Raw genomic sequence first — 23,072 nt, 5'->3', positions numbered from 1 at the left:
GGTTGGTACCCAAAACAAAACAAGCAAACCTCTTTCCATTTGCACTGTTACCCTTTCTGCTTTCCGTCTTGTTTCCCTCCTTCCTTTACCTACTAAACTTTTCAAATGCACAAGAACTTCTCAAATGCGCTCAGAACATTCACATTTACCATCCCAGCCCACCATCAAGACTAGTTAGGTTCACGTTAAGGAATTTCTTTTTTTTTTTTTTTTTATCTTTTTGCTATTTCTTGGGCCGCTCCCACGGCATATGGAGGTTCCCAGGCTAGGGGTCTAATTGGAGCTGCAGCCACCGGCCTGCGCCAGAGCCACAGCAACGCAGGATCCGAGCCGCATCTGCAACCTACACCACAGCTCACGGCAACGCCGGATCGTTAACCCACTGAGCAAGGGCAGGGATTGAACCCTCAACCTCATGGTTCCTAGTCGGGTTCGTTAACCACTGCGCCACGACGGGAACTCCCACGTTAAGGAATTTCTGACTGAACTCAGAAGTCATTTCAGTTTCTCATCCACTTTACGTTCCCTGTGCTTTACATATTTTCATAAAGCAAAAGATCCTTTTATGGAGTGAAGAAGCACGAGCTAATTTACCTGTTTCCTGTAGTCGTACAGAAGGAAGGCAGGTTTCCAGGTTGAGGTGCTACCAAGGAGGGTTGTCTGAGTCTCTCACAGTCAAGTTGGAATTTGGGGTTTGGCTCCTTGACCTTTACCAGGCAATGTTTTCACTGTTCCAGAGCTGACTCACCCTAACTCATAAGAGACCCAGCATAAAAACCAAAATGCTCAGTCAACTGCTGATTTCCTCATTGATTGGGAATGAGGAAATACTACTGTTAGGGAGAATGAACTGTCCTATCAGCTTGATCATCATATTCTTTGAAAGCTGCATGGAAGCCAAAATATCTATCAAGATTGCTGATCACAACAGAATCACAATAAGGGGGTTACTATTTAATTTGAATTCTCGAATGATATTAGGACTCTGGTAGCCTGACTCATTCATCTTTTCCCACTCATCTCCACAATATAGGAATGTTCTCTGCCAGTGTGTTCTAATTCTGTGCTTTGTAACTCACCTCTCTTTATTTACATGTTATTTTAATCAGGTTATAATTAAGGTTTGTGGTCTTGGATATATAGCCCCTTCTGTGATCCCCTTCTTGTGATCTATAGCCCCTTCTGTGATCTTCTGTTTATTGTATAAACTAACTTTTTCTTTTTATGGCTGTACCTGCAGCATATGGAAGTTGCCAGGCTAGAGGATGAGTTGGAGCTGCAGCTGCCAGTCTACACCACAGCCACAGCAACCCTGGATCTGAGCTGTATCTGCAACCTACACCACAGCTCACAGCAACACCAGATCCTTAACCCACTGAGTGAGGCCAGGGATCGAACAAGCATCCTCACTGACACTGCATCAGGTTCTTAACCCATTGAGCCACAGCAGGAACTCCTGTAAAAACTAGCTTTCAGAGGTTGGTCTCATCGGTAACTGGAGAATATCTGTCATTTGCTATGTGCACATGTAGACAGTAAACATGCATTTCCACCTATTATGTCGTATTTCTTAAAGCAAGGCACATATGGATAAATCAGCCTGATCACCCACCTACTTATTTGGCTGAAAAATAAGTCTTTAAGATACATCTAGACTGGGACTGTTGGTTTTTCCATTGTTTAAGGTATTTAAAAGAACATCCTCCCAGATCCTGAAAGTAGTTCCAAGTTAGCTTCCAAATTCTTGAGCAGAGGCAACCTTGTTGGGACAATGATAGTAGAAATTGATCATATTTTGAATATGTAGCATAAAAATATCACACTCATGAGCATGTGTCCAGTTATAGAGAAACTATTGAACTAAGCCTGACTGGCTAACTTCAAGTTTCATTAATATTCATTTCCTCTTTGTTCACTTACTTTGTAATCTATCAGCATTTTTTTGCAAGATAAGAAGTTGCAATAGCCAAAAAGTTTAAGAAAAATTTATATTGGAGAACACGGAACAGCTGGACTCTGCAGAAGGCAAATATCTATGGATGCAGAGTTCTAAAGTACAGAGTCTTCTTCAAAGACAAGATAAAAGACTTATGCATTAACCATGTTATTCTATATACAGCTGCACTCTGTCCTAAGGATAGCCCTTTCATATCACTAAGAAGATAACCTCGTTATTGCCTATGGCTGTTCTTGCCTACTAATCTTGTCACCCTCCTTAATCGAACTAATACTAATCTTGCACCTTCCATACAAATTTCATCACCTTCCTTAATAAAAGTCACGTGGGCTAAAGCCTAGGGCCTTTGTTCTGCAGCACGGAGAGCCCCCTGGTCCCCCACTTTCTAGTGTATGAGTCTTGCGTGTTTTGTTACACCGTGCCATCCCTCTGCCAAGATCTCCCGTTGCCCTGCAGTGCTGGTCACTGGTCGCAGCAGAGTGGTGCCCAGCGTGGGGTTGGAAGAGAAGGTCTGCCCGAGCAGAGAAAAGAGCAGGTCCGCCTCAAGCAGGAAAAGGGAAAACTACAGACAGTGGAGACGGTAGACTTGCACGCAACAGAGTCTCGACTGAGCGTGAGTAGGCAAGTAGAAACTTTAAACCAGGATCTCACGTTGCCCTGCCACGCTGGTCGCGGCAAATTTATGGGAGAATAACTTCAAATTAAGCAAATTCAGTCTGTAAACTTTCTCCCTATGAGTTGAGAAATGACCACTATTATTTAGTTAGAATGGGGTGATACTAGGGCAGGAGCATAATGTGAGAACTGCTGCTCTGTGGTGTTATTGCATACTTTTGATGGAGTGAATAACAACTCTATTATCTCTGCTATAAATACAGAAATTTCGTAGAGAGGCAAAAATGTTCTACAATATTTGCTTTGTAAAACTTGGGGAAAAGGATTTTCTTGGTCAGACTTTTTTTCATTTTATGGTCGCCACTGTGGCATATGGAAGTTCCAGGCCAGGGGATGAATCAGAGCCGCAGCTGAGGCCTACACCACAGTCACAGCAACACCAGATCTGAGCTGCACCTGTGGACCTACACCAGTGGCTTGTGGCAATGTTGGATCCTTAATGTGGTGATTGAGGCCAGGGATGGAATCTGCGTCCTCATGGATACTAGTCAGATTCATTTCTGCTGAGCCACCAGAGTTTCTGATTCTTTAAGTGTAGGGTGGGGCCCACACTTGCATTTCTAACAAGATGTATCAGATTTTAGGACCACTGCTCTAGCCCCAGGGCTGTCTTCCCTTTAACAAGCTCTTGGCTACCTCTCCCCCATCCTCACAGAGGTTCAGCTGAAATTTATCTGCTCATATCTATTTCACTCTATCATCCTCACTTTTTCATCATCCCCACTTCCCCATATTTTAGGACAAAACTGGGATCATTGGATATGAACTGCCTCAAGTTCTTATTCTCTCTTTCCCCCCACCCCCCAGTTGATCCATTTCCATGTTAAGGTTCATCCCACTTCCTGGACTCTGGATCAAAAACCCTCCCAGTTTTTCTTCCAGAATCTAATTCCATCTTTGTGTCCTAGAGATTTGGCCATGCCTCAAGGGTTCAACCTCTTTACCAACTTCTTCTCCAAAGCTTGTAAACAGCCTCAAGTCTTTGATCTTGAAAAATCTATCCTGCGACCTTGAATATTTCTCTAGTTATTGTCTTCTTCACAGACCAACTTCTTGGAAAGAATACCCCACTTTGATTCTCCAACTCCTTATCTACACCTCCTTTTTCAAGTCATTACAACCCAGTTTCTAATCCTGCCACTCTCTTGAAGCTGCTTTGCCGAAGGTCATTTCAAAGTGGCTAAATCCAATGAACTCTAATTCTCATTTTAGCATCTTTAATTTCTCTTTGAAACTCCCTGCTCTCCTGGTTTCTACGACACCACTACCACCTCAGTGTCCTTCATAGGCTCTTCCTCTCCCTCTCCTACTGAATGTAGGTGTCTAGAATCCAATCTTTGACTCACTGCCCTTTGGTCTATGCATGCTCTCTTGAGCATTTCATTGCCTCTCTTGGCTTCAGTTGTGCCCACACATCCTCATGAGAATGTTTTCAGGCCAAAGCAGGGAACAGGGCTACAGTCCACATTTAAGTGACGTGTGTGGAATGTTATTTGCTGGATGCACTTGTTCCCAAATCTAAATGTCCATCTACTTTCTTGAACTCCAGTCTTTATTCTGGCTTCTACCTCCATCATTCTCTATGAGAGTCCAGTTGGCTGCTGGTTATAGCTACTTGAAATTTTGTATGATTATCTTAAACTCAACATGACTAAACTGCCTCTCCGTTATTTGAGAAAACTTGGAATTATCCTGAGTGTCCTCTTTGCTTTATTTCCACCCTTATATCTTACCAGTTAGTTACAGGTCCTATAAATTCTACATCCTTAGAATTTCTTCCATCTGTCATCTTCTATCATTTCCTAGTCTATTGACATAGCTTGAGCCCAGATCAAGTCTTTCCTGAATTGTTAACTGCTCCAATTTTTCACCCTTCCAACCTTTCTTGTACGTTACTGCCAACTTACAAACAGGCGAATTTAATCAGGCCATTAAAAAAACCCCTCTCTTTTTCCAAGTTTTCCCCTTTTTTTAAAATTAAAGTCCAAATTCTGTAACATAATGCATAAGATTTTCTATGATCTGGCCTCAACCAAATTTCTGGCTTCCCTTCTTATACCCTGTGATTTCATCACGCTGGAAACTTCCAATTCCTTCTAACACACTGTGGCTTTGCTCATGTTACTCCCTTTGCCTAAATTATCCTTCCTCATTTTGTTCAACCATTACTCACTTTTCGAGACTGAGTTTTTGAGTCATTTTCTGAATAGTAATAATAATAATGAAAAACAAGATGTAGTAAGAGCCAGACACTTTACATACATTCTCATGCAAGCTGCACCACAAAACTTTGACGTTTGTATCATCCTTGATATAAATTCTTATGCTAATAAGTGGCACGAAGCCCACATTTTGGGGATTAATGAAGTTGTTTTAAGTATATTCTGGGGAGTTCCTGTTGTGGCTCAGTGGTCAACGAATCCAACTAGGATCCATGAGGTTGTGGGTTTGATCCCTGGCCTTGCTCAGTGGGTTAAGGATCCAGTGTTGCTGTGAGCTGTGGTGTAGGTTGCAGATGAGGCTCGGATCCCACGTTGCTGTGGCTCTGGCATAGGCCGGCGGCTACAGCTCCGATCAGACCCCTAGCCTGGGAACCTCCATATGCCTTGGGTGTGGCTATAAAAAGACAAAAAGACCAAAAAAAAAAAAAAAAAGATATTCTGGAAAGAGAAAGTATAACTTATGCCACATCTATGAAAGGCTAAAAATAAAAATAAATTAATAAATTAACTTGGTCAAATCTTTTGGTATAATTCTCTCTGATCACTAACAATTAATCTGAGCATTCTTTTTTTTTTTTTTTTTGCCACACTCAGGGCATGTGGAAGTTTCCTAGGCCAGGGATTGAACCCAAGCCAGAGGAGTGACAACACCAGGTCCCTAACCACTAGGCCACCAGGGAACTCTGATCCGAACATTCTTTAGTCAATATAGGCTTATTGCCTCTAGCTTCTGAGTGTGAACTAGGAATGGCTGGATGCATTCGCTACACTGTGGTTTATTTCACTCATGGTATTGATTAATTTTTGGCCCTGTTTCCATGTGTAATAGAAAATAAATGTATATGCATAATAGATAATAGAGGCAGTCATTCAAATAATTCACTGAATTAGATTCAGTTTTACATCTAAATATTTCAATGAGAATACTTTGGGAAACTGAATGTTTCTGTAAAATTGTCTCAACTGAATCCTCTATTTTCAGGTAGTGGAAGACAACCCCCACCCCCGCAAAAAAAAGAGAAAACAAAATTTATTGTTTTTTCTCTTTTTTAAAAAGGAGAATGTTTCGTTTTGCTCAGGTCTTCTTAAAACAAACAAACAAAATATTCCTTGACATACATTAGACAGGTCTAGATGGGACTCTATATGTGAGCAGGATTAGAAATTACATTATTATTGAAAGAGTGACACATACAAACTTTCGTTCATTTCCCTAAGAACTTACTTTTGATGGTAAAAGCATTAACGATAACAAAGCAGTACTTCACTCCTTATTTGAGATCTTGATCTCTTACACCCACCCAACCCACTCCATCCCCAGGCTTTTCCAGCTCAGTTAATGGCAAACTCATTTTTCCAGTTACTCAGAGCACTTGAGAGTCCTCCTTGATTCTTCTCTTTCTCTAGAACCCCAAATCCAATCGTCAGTTAATCAGAATGATCTTCAAACTTTATCCAGAATGCACCATATCTAAAGGCATCTCCTTTGTCAACCTGAGGACAAGTTCCTGTGACCAGACCTGTTCCCGCTTCAGGGCCTTGGCATGGGTTATTCTGTCTGGAATGCTCTTTGTTTTGATATCTCCAGCTACCTCTTTCACCTTCTTCAAGTCATCACTCAAATGCCAAGTTCTCAGTGAACCCTACCCTGTTTGCCCAATATAAATGTCACAATTCTCCCGTTCCTCCTGTGCTTTTTCTCATTCCACAGTCTCTTCCCTGTTGTATAAATTGTTTCCCCTCTAGTGCTTATGGCCTTCTAACACATTATGGAGTGTAGGTATTTATTTTGCTTATTGTCCAACTCCTCCTTCTAAAATGTACATTTGATGATGGCATAGATTTGCAGCTCCTAGACTAGTGCCAGGCACATGGGAGGCACATCATAAATAATTGTTGAATGAATGAAGTAATTAGCACCCATCACTAACATTCAACAAATTAACCTTCTTCTCATTTCTTTTCTTTGGCTGTGCCCCGGGCAGTCAGAAGTTCCTGGGTCAGGGATCAAACCCCAGCCACAGCAGTGACAATGCTGAATCCTTGACCACTAGGCCAACAGGGAACTCAGAAATTGATCTTATTTTCAAGGGGAGAAATGTAAAAGTTGTGTGTTTCCAGTACAAGAGGAATTATGTATTAGATTCTATGGGAATGAGAGCAACTAAGTTTCCATATGTCTAGAGAGTTCAGGGACCCTATGAAACCCTGATATTCTATGATTCTTCCCTTCTCATGTTGACTCTCTAAAACATGATCATTTTGTAGCAGCCAAGCACTAATTTTAAAAGATCCTGAAGTGGTAAACCTGCAATGAGAGGTTCCTAAGAGGATGGATCATGATTATAGTTCTACAAGCTGTTAAGTATTGCAATTCTTTTTTCATCACTGTGTGGTTCTTCCTACTTTGGAATATATGAATATAATTGGATGGTATGGGAAGCCAATTTGATTACGCTTTGAATAATTGTGCGACCCACCCTCCCTCCAGTATATCAATAAATTTGATTAATAGATATCGTCCCAGGCTGGTCTTGCTTTTAAAATGCATTAGATTAGCTCAACATCCAAGTTGGCTTAAAGCAAGAGCCCTGCATATTCATGTAATTTTTGCTGGCATCAATATGAATGCTGAAATCATTCTGCATACCTTTGGGATCCATCCTTTTTTGGTCATTCCTGCTTTAAAGAAGAATAGAATTTTACGGCTACAAGACTTTACTTCATTTGGTTTGACTGCCTCCTTTTACAGATATGGAAACTGGGGCTCCATGATGTTCTGATCACCTCACTTTACAGTTATGAAAACTGAGGGCCCATGATACAGAAAGACTTGCCCAGCTACCAGAGAGCTTAATAATCTGTTAGAACGCTAAAAACAAAACAAGGCACCTTTGAGAATGAAACTGAAAAAGAGATCTTAATATCAGTTCTTAATTAACTGAATATTGCAAGAGTTGCAATATGCAATTCTAAACAATATGTAGTTCTACTCCTTTTATTTCCTTGGTGACTATGTAAATATTCGAATAGCAAAGATAGTACAGGATAAAATAATTGATAAACAGGAAAAGAAAAAGCTTCTACAAACATCCTACTAAATAAGTCATAGATCACAAAAGAATAAGTGGCAGGTCACCTGGAGTGAACTGTCCCAATGGCATCTACATGAGAAAGAACCACTTTATCATAGAGATGGTTTCACATTAGGTGTGGCTTCTGCTGCTATTTGGAGGATTAGGGATTCTTTTATTACCTAATCTAGTCATCTTTTAAGATGTCAAGAGGCAATTTTTTTACTTAGATATGGATACTTCCTGTTTGCATCAGTAAGTCTATATGAAGGTTATTATGCGAGAGGAATGTAAAAATCTACAGGAGCAAAGGCTTCATTTTCCTTTAACGGCTTTGTTCAAGGGATGAGAACATTCACTTGGTCTCCTGCTGTGTTTTCTCCACTTGCTTTGGAAAGCACCCCCATATTTTCTGAGAGGTGGTAGCCATCAATTAAGGTGGTGCCTCCATTCAGCACTAGCGTCATTGCTTTAGCTTTGTTATAATGAAGATATCTTAGTGTATGGATCATTTAGGATCTTTGCTATTAATCCAACGGAGAATATGTTTGACCCTTTGTGGACAGGGATGCTCTTACACTACAAGCAAAATTATGGCTAAATCAAATTTTTAAAATGGATTTTAGCAGATCCAGGGAGGTAGGAACACTGATAGGACAAGTCGTGATTTCAAAGCTAAGATCTCTGCTAACAGCACATCACAATTTAAGAGTAAATTTTTAAACTCCCTCTACCAGGGCCTTGTTTAACTCAGCTTCCTTTCTTCATGGCATACTTTCATTAACTCCTGCTGTGTGTGATTAAATCTAGGTTAGACACCAGTGGCTTGAGTGTAAGGTCTGGGTTCTGCCCTGAAAAACTAGGTCAGATCTGGCTTCCACGTGATGAAGGAAACTGCCACGCAAAACCTGCTATGGCAACATTAATTAATTCAACCTCAGGCTAATATTTCCTTACATGTAATATTAATTTTTTCTCTTAATTTTCTATTTTCTTGCTAATGTACTCGAAAGGGCTCTTCAACTATTGTAAAAACCGCTCTTCCTTCCTAAGAGATTGTGACAATTACTTGTTACTTTCTCTTATCCTCTACACTACTCATCACTGAATTGAGCCCAATTTTACACATCATGGTGAGCTTTTACAGACTAAACATATTTATTCTTTTGGAACTTTAATTATCTGGCAACTATTTAAGTGTTGGGGAGATTAAAGAGAACTAAACACAAAATTAACAGAAAACTCAACTATAATCCACAGAGGAAATAACCAAATAAGTTGCTATTTTGAACACTGTAAGCAAATCGGAGGAAGGGATTATTTCAGAACACAGATATTCATTCATAGGCAAGAAAATAACTGAAGCAGTAATGCTTTAACAAGACATGATGAAGGTTAGTAGTCGAATCTCTATGAAATATGATATCTGATGTCGTAGGAGTGGACATAAGTGGATAATCCAATTTTCTTCCCAAAGCAGCTCAAAAGAAATGTTAAAAATATAAATAACAAGATTTCACATAAAATTGTCAAAGTAACCCGAAATCATTGTGTTAATCTACTGTGTTCATCTACATCCGTATCAATCAAATGTGAGAGGACAGGATGTACAGCTCTAAAGTGGGGAGGGCAAGATTTAAAAATAAAGAGAAACAGGCTAAAATTCTAAGAAAAAAATGAACATAGGATTATGCATTAGGAAACTTTGAAATAAAGGCTTCAATAATAAAAACGTAGTCGTTTAATGCTTGAACTTGGTAAAATGAGCAGGGGAAATTCACTGCAGACTATCACTGCCCACCGCTTCTGGGATGACTGCGCTGGGGAAGGATAGGGAGCGGTGGGGAGCCAGGGAAAGAGCTGGTGTTTCACTGTTGGTCTGAGAAAGGGTTCTATTTCCATACTCTGGCACTGTGGTCCTTTGAGGCAGTGGGTCTTTCCGGATCTACCCCTTTCCCTGCGCCATCCTAAAAGCACAGTCCCGCTAAGATCCTGGTTCGCCGCAATTCCGCAGGAGGTTACAGAGGCCAACCTCTGCCCTCAAGCTGAAAACTTCCAGCAGCGGTCAGAGCCGCTTGAAAATTCTAGCTCTCTCAACTCACTCTTAAAGAACCCAAGTTTAGCCCTTGAACACCCTCCCATTCTCGGCTCATCTCCAAGGCTCTCCCTGCAGCCTCGGCTCTAAGGCCCAACGCGCGGCTCAGAGTAGCCAACACGGGGCCCAGCGCGGAACGAACCGCAACCGCCCAGAAAGTGGCGGCCGGCGAACTCCGCGGCGACGCCCCGCCCAGCGAGCGTGGCGGAAGTGGCTTGCTGGGGAAAGGAGACCGCGCGCCACCTGGCCGAGCGCGCATGCGCCCCGGCCCATGCCGGGAGCGGTGGGGGCGTGCGCAGCCCTCCCTCCTCCACCTCCGCCACCCCCGCCCCACGGGGAGAGTCGGGCTCGCGCCATCTTGCGCCCCCCCCTCCCCTCGCCGTGCCACCTCTCCCTTCCGACACTCTCAGCCCCCCACCCCGCCCCTTCCCAAGCGTGTCCCGGGCCGCCGCCGCAGAAACCGCACCATCGCTACCCCCACATCCTCCACGCGGGACACGCAGCCGTGCCTACAAGTGTTCTTAGAGCAGAGGTTGTAGGGGGGGTCAGGGGGGCGGCGCGGGGCGGGCAGGGGAAAGGGCTGGGGCCGGCGGGGGTGGGGGGCGCACGCCAAGCCCCGCGCCTCCGGGCCCCGGCCCCTGTCCCAGCCCCAGGGCGGCCGCGGGGGGTCCCGGGCGATCGCACAGGAGGCTGAGGGGAGGACCGAGGCAGCGTCTCCTGAGGCGCTGGCCCCGCGCGGCGCCGGGGTTCTCCCGCGGAGTGTGGAGTTGGCCTTGACTCCTCCCTGTGGGCGGGTGGGCGTGGGGCCAGGGGAGCTGGGCGGGCGGCCGGGCGGGAGCCGCTGGGGTGTGTGAAGAACGCGTGTCATCTAGGTAGTGTTTGGGGAGTGGGGGCAAGAATTTTTAAAGAAGTAAATTGTTGCTTTATCCGCGAGGTGGAAGAGTTTAGGTAGCGTTAGGAAAAGTGTAGCATCCAGAAAAAGGAAAAGACCGACTCCCTGCTCTCAAGGGTGAGCCCACGTCTGTGACCCCACGTCTGTGACCCCTGGGGAAATTATTTAGCGGGTGTTTGGCCAGGTATTCAGGTCTGTAAAATGGGGACAGTAATAGCCTAGTTCCGAATTGTGAGGGTTATAGGAGGTAGTACTCGTTAAAAAAACAAGCTCCGGGCACTGATCAATTACCTGTTAATTACTTTTTTTTTCTCCCTGATTTAAGAAACTCAGAATGCCTGTGACCTTGCTTTCAAAATGGAAAATCAAGAAGCTGCTCTGGATTTATATGGGCAGCGGCATGTAATATCTGACACTCAGAGACGACCCTGGACATGTGTTATTAATGTACACATGGATAAATAAGCTTAACTCCGTGAGGCTATAGAATTAAACTCTTTGGGTCCAAAGAAATGAGGATGTATCTGGGAGGAGAGGACCTAGGGTTGTATTTGTGAGGGCCAGAACTTTGGAAGCAAGTAGTTAGCTCTGCAAAGATCTACATGAAGACCAAATTGGGGATTGGAACTCGTAGAGTGTCTGGCGAATCTTTCAGAGGTTGGATTTGACTGAATGTTATGAATAACTTCCTGATAGTACTTTGCAAAAATAAGGTGCACTTCGTTGTGCTATTTATTACAAGTTTCCAGTCTATGGGAACATTCAAGAAAAGGTACAGAGCAGTACAGTCCGATGGAACTTTCTGTCATTATGGAAATAGTCTGTAAATCCGTGTTGTCCTAATATGGTTTCCACTAGACACCATTGGCTCCTGAGCACTTGAAATGTGAGGAACCAAGGAATTTAATTTTTAATTTAATTTAACTTACATATAAATAGCCACATGGCTGCCTTATTGGACAGCATAGGTCTAGAATTTAGACTTTGAGACCTTTTCCAGTTCTTGATTTGGTTGAGTTTTAAATCAGAGAAGCCAACTCTTACAATGTTTGTTGCCTTAGGTAATCATAATTATATTCAAATAATGCCTTTCATTCAAATACTACAGTTCAAACAAAGCTTGGATCTGTTAGTACTTATTTACAGCTCACAAATTAAAGCAAAACATTCTTTTGACTCTAAGGTTGTACAGCTAATGCCGGATTGATTTGGAGAGTCATAATACTACCGACTGGCGTTAACTTTAATCATTGTACTGTATTGTAACCCTGGGTTTCCACTGACTTTTATTGCTTTAGTTTTCAGTGTAAACCTTTCAACTCATTTATTCCTCCAACTTTTTTTTTCTGTTTGGAAGGTGGTTCTTTTTTTTTTTTTTTTTTTTTTTTTTGCTTTTTAGGGCCGCACCCACAGCCAGTGGAAAGTCCCAGGCTAGGGGTCGAATCAGAGCTATAGCTGCCGGTCTATACCACAGCAACTCTAGATCTGAGCCGTGTCTACACCACAGCTCCAGGCAATGTGGATCCTTAACCCACTGAGCGAGGCCAGGCAGGGAACCCACAACCTCATGATTCCTAGTCAAATTCGTTTCCGCTGCGCCACGACGGGAACTCCTCCTCAACTTTTGTGTGAGACAGTTTGATAAATTATAGTGGTAACCTTTGAGCTTGAGCATGGGGCCATTTCAGAAGTAGTTTTGTTGTTATTGGTATTCAAAACTTTTGAAGAGATACGTATGAAATTTGATGATATTTTGCAAGGTTGCTTTCTTTAAAATATGGGGAGTGTTTTTTTTTTTTTTCCCTCACAAACAAATGTTTACAAAGTTAAGTTTGAAAGAAAAACTTAACCCCAACACTTTACTTATAGATAGCACACCCTTAACTCTGGCCTGATGTTTGTGAAGTGGTGTTCTTGGTCTCAAGGCTGATGATAATCCTTGGACCTGAAACAAAAACTTAAAGCTCACAAATTAAGTGTATACAGGGAATAGTCCATAGCAGACAAATAAAAATGGGTTGTTCTTATACAGGGTGACTGTACACCCTGCTTTTTCTGGGACAGTCATGGTTTAGAGCCTGTTTGTTCCAGCATAATTATTAATAGAGCTCCTTTCATTCTCAAAAATGTTCCAGTTGGGTCCACATAATAATACAGTAACCCTACTTTTAGGCCTGTTGACATTTGTTATATATAGTTTTAGGAGGATTAACCATATTGCAATCTCAGAAATGAAATGCTTTAATGTAGTGACATAGTTATTGCATATGTGCTTAAAAAACTATCTGGAATAAGGCCAGCAAGTGGCCTGTCCATTTAACTCACTGGTAATTAAAATTTTTTACTTTTCTCCATATAATTAGATACAAATCTTGGGCACCTTGATTTTTGGTTCTCTCTATAACATCTTTTGGTATAGGAGTCTGCAAAGCAACTTAGGCCATGCCAGTCAGATCAGAAGATTGAGTATTCTTGTTGAAAATAACACCTGTTTTACTTTATGGCGAGATTGAATAGTGAAATTAGAAATCTACTTATGTTAAAGGCTGGCGTTGGGAGTTCCCATCATGGCGCAGTGGTTAATGAATCCGACTAGGAACCGTGACGTTGTGGGTTCAATCCCTGGCCTTGTTCAGTGAGTTAAGAATCCGGCATTGCTGTGAGCTGTGGTGTAGGTTGCAGACTCGGCTCGGATCCGGCATTGCTGTGGCTCTGGCGTAGGCTGGCAGCTACAGCTCCGATTAGACCCCTAGCCTGGGAACCTCCATATGCCGTGGGAGTGGCCCTAGAAAAGGCATAAAGACAAAAAAAAAAAAAAAAAAAGACTGGCGTTGCTTATGATTCACTTCAGTGGTAAAGGAAAATAATTCAGCTAAATGCATTGTTGTATTAATTGTACTGGATAAAATATTTTATTGAGAGCCAAACACATTTGGTTTGATTCCTCAGTACTGAGGGTTAAATGTAGTTAATCCATGTGATGTGTTGGGCACAGTGTTGGGTGCAGCGAAGCTCATAAGAAGTAAGTACTTGATAAATATTAGCTGCTCTAGCCTTAAGTTTATTGAATCATGATCTGGAGAGGTTAGTGTTCTGAGATGCATTGTGGATAGGTGCAAAGAGCACTTAAAACTCATTCCGAAATCTAGGTTTAGCCCTTTTCTGTATTCTCTCTGTGATTTCGGTTAAAGGTATATAACTTTTCTGAGCCTCATTTTCCTCATCAGTAAAATGGAATTCGTACCTAACCTTAGCCTACCTCTTCACAGGATTGCAGGAGGCTTCTGATGAGAATTACATAAGTCGTTGTCTTGTTTTACAGACATTTTAATTGGTTTCATCTCAGCTTGTCTACCTACTACCTCCTGTAAAGACTGGCCCTAGATCTGCAAAAATTGTTTATATTTTAATTTGTGAAGTAGCATAAATAGAGTACAGTAGGCACCACTACCGGAGATTATTCTCTTTGACAAGTAACACCATAAGTCCCAGTAATGGTGCTTTATTGATCTGGTTACAATATATTCTTTGCTCAAAACAAGTCTGTACTACTGCTAAGGGAGAGCCAACATTTTCATGGGTACTTGATGTGTTCCAACCATTGTGCTCAATGCTGTATCTCGTTTATTTATCCAAACATGTCATTCCCACTTAAGAGATGATATTGGTAAGGCTCTTACTTTCTGGAATGGATCTGTAAGTTTTCTTTTGCATTTTATTATTTCCTCTGATAATATCTGACGGATGGTGGCTATTGAATGTTAAATAAGGTGATGAATATGAAAATAGCATGCTATCTGGTGTATAGTATGTACTAGTTGCTGAAAATCCTAAAGTGGACTTTTGCTATTTTAAATGCTATAGAGGTGTTTTTTGTTTTGTTTTCTTTTAAGGGCTGCACCTGTGGCTTATGGAAGTTCCCAGGCTAGTGGTTGAATCAGAGCTGCAGCTGCTGGCCTCTGCGATAGCCACAGCAGTGCCAGATCCAAGCAGTGTCTGTGATTTACTCGGGATCCTCTAATCCATTGAGCGGGGCCAGGAATCAAACCTGCATCCTCATGGGTACTAGTTGGGTTTTTAACCCACTGAGCCATGATGTGAACTCTTAAATGCTATGGAGGTTTTATGACTGAATTCTTTGTATTTCACTTCATTCGTATTATTTGTTTCTGAATCTTTAAAAGACTACTCCTAATCATAACATTCTTTCTCTGAGAATATATGTGTTTAATACTACTACTCAGTGATATGTTTTTAAGAAGCTCTACTTTTGCTTGGATTCTTCATCATCATTGGCATCATCATGAACGAAGTGCCTTTGAGGTACCAGGCATTGTCCTCAGTGCTTTGTGTACATGACCTGGTGTGACCTGTGAGAGGGGTATTTGTAATCTCCTTTTTAAAGATGAGGGAACTGAGGCAGGGAGGTGATGTGACTTGCCCAAGGTCACCTGGTGAGTGTTAGAGCCTGTATTGGAACTCCAGAGCCCAGCTCTTTACGGCTACACTGTGAGTCGGCATAGGCAGATACTTCACAAAAGTTCACTATGACAAACACATTGTGGAGGTCTTGTGAGTTAATTATCAACTTTTATTTGTATGTTCCTTGTGGGATAGTAGAAAGAACTCTGGACCAGGAGTCAGGGGACCTCAGTTTTGGTCCCAGCTGTATCACTAAATAGTGGTGTGTCCTTGGGCAGTTCAAGAAACCCCTCTGGACTTCAGTTTCCTCACCTGAAAAATGAGGGATTTGGATGAAATTAGTGATTTTCAAACTATAGTTTTGAACCTCAGATGTCTTTGGTTCCCCCCTCCCACCAGTTTGCATCGTTAATACTTTTGTCTGTTATAGTTGTTTATCTGTCTGCCTGAGGTTTACTTTTAAGCGAGAATTCCTAAACTTAACTTTTAAAGTCATTAGTCTCCAAGAAAACATAACGACAGGTCCCCTGGCTGCTATGTGCACAACTTCTCATCAATTCCATGTTATTTTAATGTAAAATATTACATGTCATTTAAAGGAGATAGGCATCTTTTACAAATGAAAAAACTAAGGCACTAAAGTGGTAGAAGGTTAGTTAAAATGTTAAGATTGTTAAAATATGTATGTAGATGGACTGAATGTTTCAGTTTACCTGGGATCAAAGCCTGTTTTTTGTGTTAGATTGTAACTTGTACCCAGTATTTTTACTCTTGGCGTCTTCATTGATGAGGGGAAACGTATGCCTGTAATGTGAGTTAGTACAGGTGAAAGACTCTCTCGACTCTGAAATACTTGTACAAGTTCATCTCTTTTTTACATGCCTACGGTAAATCTCCCACTCCTTTTTCTTTTTCAGTCACATGAACTGTGTTTTTAACCACACTAGATATTTTACTGAATTGTTTATGTTTAACATAGACCTCTTATAAGGTTTAATATTTCTGAAATATGAATCTGAACTGGAAGAGACTTTTCATGTTTGAGATCTCCTTTTTTTGACATTGTTGTCAAATACACTTACGTCTTACTCTCAGAAGTGTAATTGATTCCAAAATTTTGCACGTATTTGGAAAGTTAACCGTTATCATTCAATTATATAATATTTTATGTAAAAACAAGTGTTTCAATATTGGAAAAGAAGATTGGCATTTTTTTCAGGGTTAGGATGATCTGGTAGGCACATTGGCAGTGCACATTAAGAACCATTTTTGCAAAGAACCAAAATTATTTTTGAAACCCAGTGTTTCTTTTGAGAGTTTTGAATGTGAAAACATGGCATAGAGACCTATGTTAATAGGAGACTAAAAAAAATAAAATAATCGAACTTCATATGTCTCTGAGCAGACTGTCACTGGCTCCTGTGTCTGTAGGTTAGAAAAAAAAATTGCTTATGTAGCCAACTAAGATATGTCACTGCAGTCTGTATGCAGTTTTGCAGTTTTCATAGTGTGTAGGTGTTTTGATATTTTCAAGTCAGATGTATCTTTGCGTGCAGGTTATGTTGTAGCCACTGTCTTCTTTCCAGCATTTCTCTGCACGGGCAGAAATTATTCTTGACAGAGAAACTGAATTTGAGAGATTAGTTGATCCTTATTACCAGGTTCTACTATGTTGATTCATTATCCTTCTTGAGTCTTATTTCAGTCTTCTGCCTTACAACCTCTGTTAAAAGCTCCTGCAGGGTTTCAGCTACACGGTAGTCTCATCCTAACATGGCCCACCTGGACGCCACTTGCTCCCGCCCCAAACTTCAGAGTCGTCCTTTTGACTGCTCTCCTCCCACATCCCTTGTCTCATTCTGCAGCAAGTCAGCTCTGCCCTCAGATAGAGTCCAGAAATCTAACCACTTATCACCATCTCCACCTGTTCCACTAATTAAGTCTTGTCATCTCCTGCCGGTACCACTTCAGTTAACTTTCTAGCTCCTCTCCTGGCTTATACCTTTGCTCCTTTACAGTGTATTTTCACAGTAGCTGGAGTTACCTTTTTACAAGCTAAAACGTTTCCAATCACTTCCCTTATCACAATTCTCCAGTAGCCTCGAAAATGTGGAGTACAGGGTTTGTATATTATTTGGCCTCTTGCTGACTCTCAGATCTGATTTTCTACTGCTTATCCCCTTTGTTCACGTCACTCTAGCTGCACTGGCTTCAGGATCTTGGTACTCTGCTGTTCTTTTTATCTAGAAGTTCAGAGCTTTCACTGGGGCTTTGTTGAGATCTTATGTTAAGTGTTGCCTCCTGGTTGCTGTTCACCTTGTTTAATCTGTTTTCACAGCAGTTGTCACTACCTCAAATTATATTTATGTGCTTGTCTCCTGCATTATATTGTATTTCTTTTGTCTAGCTTAGTCACTACCATAACCCTCGCTCTTACAACAGTGTTTGGCTTGTAGTAGTTGCCCAGTAAACAGTTAAGAATGAATGATCCAAAGCACTGGTGGTGCATTGGCTTTAAATCAGAAGGTGCTTTTATTATAAGAGCAGGGAATCAAGGGAAGATACTTGAAGGCTTTGGTAGAAGAGTGTGAAGGAAGTGACTAAATAAAGGCTTTCTGTTTCTCTGTGAAGGAGGTAGTGCAGTTGTCTGCCAATAGTTGGGGGAGAGATTATGGAGAAGAGGTTTATTAATAGACTAAGTAGTATGCACTAACATTTAATGTGAAATCAAAAGAATTCATAAATTAAAAGGATCAGATGTCAGAGAAAGAATTCCTCATGCTGGTGTATCTGGGAGGACTTCTTGGAGGTATTGAGGTTGAGTCGAGCTGTTCTGGACCACCCGGAGGAGGATAGGTGGGGAGGAAACACAGGGTCTTGCAGGCAGAAAGAACTGGGAGTGTGCAGGTTCAAAAGAACCTGGGATGGTTTGGGAGAGACTGGCTGTTTAACTTGGCTGATAGAGGAAAGGAGGCAGGAAAGGTCTTGTGAGATTGATCTTAGATACATTTTGTCCTCCAGGCCAAGGGGAGCCCTTGGAGGCTTCTAGATAGAGGAGCAGAAGGGTACCCAGGAGGGGATAACCAGAATTAATTAGCAAGCTGGGAGATGAGTTTAAAAGATATCGTAGTAAGGGTATGAGAGTGAGACTGGAAAGGAAGGGGTTGACTTAGAATAACTTTTTAAGAAAAGATTGCTAAGACCAGGGTGCCTAGATCGAGGCAGGGAAGAAGCTGGAGAGTCAAACGTGCCTTGGAGTTTTTGCTCTTAAATGCCTGAAGAGTGGGTAGTGTTGCCTTATTATTATTATTTTTTTAATTTAAAAAGATATATTTAAAAACATTTTTGTGGCTGCACCCATAGCTAGTGGAAGTTCTCGGGCCAGGGATAGAACCTGAGCCACAGCAGTGGCAATGCTGAATCCCTAGTCACTAGGCCACCAGGGACTTCAGTAGTGTTGCTCTTAGGGAAGCATGTTTTGGTGGGGAAACTATGTTCCCACCTTACAGCTAATAATTTGTTTTGATCAGTAGGTGTTCCTTAATATTTATAGTTTCTTACCTGTATTGATTAGGACCACACTGATTTTGGTTAAGTGCTTATTCCTGTTCTAGTGGTTTTTAAGAAAAATAATTGCTCAGTGAGTGGTAAGACAGAATATTTCCTTAGATCATAGAATTCTCTTTATTGCACATTTTAATTTTCAAAGTACTTTCAGTTCTGGACTTATTTAACAGTAATTCAGTGAGATTGAAAAGTTTGCATTTGCCTTTGTATTTTTTTTTATTTTTTATTTTATTTTATTTTTTTGTCTTTTTGCCATTTCTTGGGCCGCTCCCGCTGCATATGGATGTTCCCAGGCTGGGGGTCTAATCGGAGCTGTAGCTGCCAGCCTACGCCAGAGCCACAGCAATGAGGGTTCCGAGCCGCGTCTGCGACCTACACCACAGCTCACAGCAACGCCGGATCCTTAACCCACTGAGCAAGGCCAGGGATCGAACCCTCAACCTCATGGTTCCTAGTTGGATTCGTTAACCACTGCACCACGACGGGAACTCCTATGTTGTTTTTTAAAAAACTGCAGTTAAATATGGTTTATTTTCAGATGAAAACTAGTATTGAATCTCAGTACAATTTTCCCACAATTGACTGGGTCTCATGTTCCTCCTCTTGTTCATAGTATCTTGTGCATTATCTCTAAAGTCATTCCATTAGCATGTTAACTTCAGTAGTCTAAAATGGTAGGGATGTGTCTTTTCTTTTATTCTTTGTTGTGCTGTTCAGTCATTTGTTCATTCATTCAGCATTTGCTGAGCATCAGCCATGTCAGGCAATATATTAGGTACCAGAATTACAGATAAAACAGTATCCCCATCCTTACACAGTTGGCAGTTTAAGAATGAGGAAATAGTTATACTGCAGTATGAGAAGTACTATGATCAATGCATCTTATTTCAGGTTTTGAACTCATTTGATGTGTGAGTTTTTAGTTAGTTTGTGATTTTTTTAGTTAGTTTGAAAATGCAATTAGCAGTTTTAGAAAAATTGCTTTTAATTTCAAAACGGGTGTGAAATATCTGAATCATCTGCCCTTTGAATGATTCATTCTGCTTCTCTTTTAGCAGATAATTGATGTTTGAATTTTCTGTCTTTTAAAGTCCACTTGAAGTGGGACATATATAAATAAATTGGAATTACCATTTAGTTATCCCAAGTACTAGGTATAGAAAATTTTAAAATTTTGCATATTTTAATCTTTTTTATTTTTTACATTCTTGGTGATTGAATGATTTTTTTTTTTTTTTTTTGGAGAAATTTAGATCGTGATGTGATTTGAGGATTTTTTTTTTTTTAAACAACAAAAAACTAAAGTATAGTGTATAACAGTGTTGGCTCAACCATAATTGCTCCCTGCCTTTGGAATTGTATGAAAATGTTCTGATTATAACAGTTTTCTATTAATTTATATTATATGGGATGCTCAGGTTATGAATGATTGAAATTGAGACCCTGTAGATGCTCAGAATCAGTACCTAGGTCTGCTGAATTAATTTTTCTTAGCAGGTATATAGTAGAAGAAATAATTTAAAAATTCCACTGTCTTTTATTACGTGGGTAAACGGATGGATTTCCCAATCCAGATTTTCACATTGCTTTAAGGGTATTGTAGCTAGTAGTAAAGTTTTCAACTCTGAGGTATTTTAAGCTAAAGATGTTTCAAAGTCTTTCTCCTTTGTTCGTTTAGTCACTAAAAATATGAGCTATTTATTGATAGCTCAATGGGACATTAACCCATTGAGAAGATTTACAGCTATTTATTCATTTAGTCACTAAAAATATGAGCTGTTTCTATTTATAGAAACCCTGTAACATATTCATTACCCTTTTGTTTAATTCACATTTGTAATATATAACTATACTACAGTTAAATTTTTTTGTTGTGTTGTTTTCTGAGGAAAGGGGTGTATCCTTAAATTCCATTATTTTTACTAAAAGATGTCAGCTTTTCTACTCTGGAATAGAATTTTACAGGTTTGACATAGTATTGGCTATTGGCTTAATGATCCAGTTTAAATGTAAGTATTCATCAGAGATGAACTTTTTCCTTGAATGCACATTTAAACTGGCATGTTGAAATAATCTAGGTCTCCATCTGCACATCTGAATTCATTTTGTAAAATATGGCAAACAGCTGCATTTCAATTGAAAGCTAAAACAACTGCAGGACATTAACCCATTGAGAAGATTACAGTAGGTTTTCAGTTCCATGTTAACTGTATTTATTAGAGAAAATTGACTTGAGTGCTTCTGCTTTTAACTGACTTTTTTTTTTTTTCCCCCTTTAAATGTCTGGGAGATAGGAAATAAAGCCTTGGAATGATAGGACTTTGATGTGTAAAGAAGTTAATGTCTAAAGAAGTTAATTATCTAAATCATCAAACAAAATGTAGGCACAGGAAATAATTATTTTAAAGATTCTAATACGCTGTCCGCTCATCATGTCAGGAAGAATGTTATTCACCTGTTTGATTTAAGAATTAAACCACTGGATCGTGAGAGGATGATCGTGGTTATAATAAACTGGGATTGGGACCTTTCCCCTCTTTCTCCTGATACGAAACATTTGCAGTAGAGGCACAACCTAAAAATGCTGAGGCTTTAGTATGAATTTACTTTCTGAAACGTCTCCTCTTGAGAGAGTGTTAAAGCAGTGACTGGATTTGCAAAGTAAAAAGGGGGCGGTTACTCCATCAATGGTCTCAGGGCGTTTGGCCACTGGGTAATCCCACAGAATGACAGGTCTTCAAATCTGACACAAGTCAGCTTAAATCGTAGCTGTATGTGAAGGCTGAGGTTAGTACGTGATCTTTGAGCTTAACATCTTCTCTGGGATATCATACCTCTCTCAGTCTTGGGATAAGTGAAACATTTTCTAAGGTGATTGGGAAAACTAAGTTCCTTTTTTAATCACTGTGTCCTGATTTTGTAGGACTGTTCCTCTGAGAACTTGCTTTCCAATCTTATTTTTCTCCAATCTTGGACTGACACACACACACACACACACACACACACACACACACACACTTTTTTCAAACCCGAGTTCCAAATGTTGTTGCTTCTTCTATTATTTGTAGGAAAAAGTACTTTTTCCGAAAAAGTCTTTGTGAACAAATAAAACAAGTTTAGGCTTAAAAATGCTGTTGGTCTTTCACAGCATTAGCTTTATGTGTTTTAGAATTTTGGTTTTCAGGCTCAGTTTGAGTGAAACTTTTTTCTTTTTCTTTGTTCTTGCATGCTCTTTCTGGTGGTTTGGCCTGGCTCTTAGGGCCCTCAGGTTAGACCAGGGCTTATGTTGGCAGATGGCTTGTCCTGCTACAGAATGATATTGGGAAATTCTAGATCTAGCCACCCAGCTAATAAGCTGTCTGTCTTAGATCTCTGTCTTTTTGCCTTCTCAAAAGCTTCGTATGTGGCTCGTCTCAGGCAGTGGTTTGTAGTAGTTTTTATTTTTTTCAGTTTTCATTTATGGGACCCAGCCTTTCCACCTCAGTCATCGGTGAATGACCCTGGTTCAAGTTTCCTTTTATCAGTGTGAGTCTCCATTGCCCACAGGAGTAGTCAGATTAGAGGATGAATTAAGAAGATAAACTTGCTAGCAATATGGAGAATGAACTGAGTTGCAAAGAGAGAAGCTATAGATAGAGCTCAACAAGAAAGGGAGCAGGTAAAAACATAAAGTGGAATTCTTTTGGCTTCTTACAAATTATAGGGTGCAGGAGGAGTCAAAGATAATGACTGAGATTTTGGGCCAGGCTGACTAGTAGCAGTGGTGATGTTAGTATGAAAACAGAACTTATTTTATAAGCAAACTGATTACTATTTGTTGAATTATATTGAGGTCTTTTAGTGAAAATGTTCAAGTTTCTGAAACTTTGTGAAATAAGGATAATCTAAATTTGTCACATACAAGCTTTTAGCAGATCACGATAGAATTCTTGAATTCTTTCTGTTTATAGTCGTTAATTATTCTGAGTGCTTTGTCCATGTTAGTGGGTTTAATCCTCACAACAACGTTACGAGTGTACGGTTATCATTCCCATTTTACATCTGAGGAAACAGAGCCACGAAGACGTTAAGGAACTTGTCCCAAGTTGCAGTAAAGAAGCAGAGCTGGGATTCTAACCCGGAGAGTCTGACTTCTGACTCCTAATTATTTTACTATACTTCAAGTTCT

The 23,072-nt window shown here is 40.6% G+C and overlaps 2 protein-coding genes across 6 annotated transcripts in view; one reads left to right on the top strand and one right to left on the bottom strand.

Annotated features, from left to right (window-relative positions):
• Window positions 1–23,072, bottom strand: part of RUNX2 (runt related transcription factor 2) — a 246,724-nt gene that overhangs the window by 181,918 nt on the left and 41,734 nt on the right. The window lies entirely within an intron of this gene.
• SUPT3H (SPT3 homolog, SAGA and STAGA complex component) overlaps window positions 10,264–23,072 on the top strand; it is a 397,821-nt gene continuing 385,012 nt past the window's right edge. Inside the window, exon 1 of one of the 3 annotated variants that reach the window (XM_021099857.1) lies at window positions 10,264–10,555. In XM_021099857.1, the coding sequence (XP_020955516.1) occupies window positions 10,295–10,555 (261 nt within the window). In that variant the 5' untranslated portion in view covers window positions 10,264–10,294. Of the gene's footprint in view, window positions 10,556–10,862; window positions 11,033–23,072 lie in introns of those variants that run through there. The other 2 variants (XM_021099856.1, XM_021099859.1) reach the window with 2 other exon arrangements.

The sequence above is a fragment of the Sus scrofa genome, chromosome 7 (genome assembly GCF_000003025.6).
Source record: "Sus scrofa isolate TJ Tabasco breed Duroc chromosome 7, Sscrofa11.1, whole genome shotgun sequence".
NCBI classification, from domain to species: domain Eukaryota; kingdom Metazoa; phylum Chordata; class Mammalia; order Artiodactyla; family Suidae; genus Sus; species Sus scrofa.
This window is presented reverse-complemented; position numbering and strand designations above follow the sequence as displayed.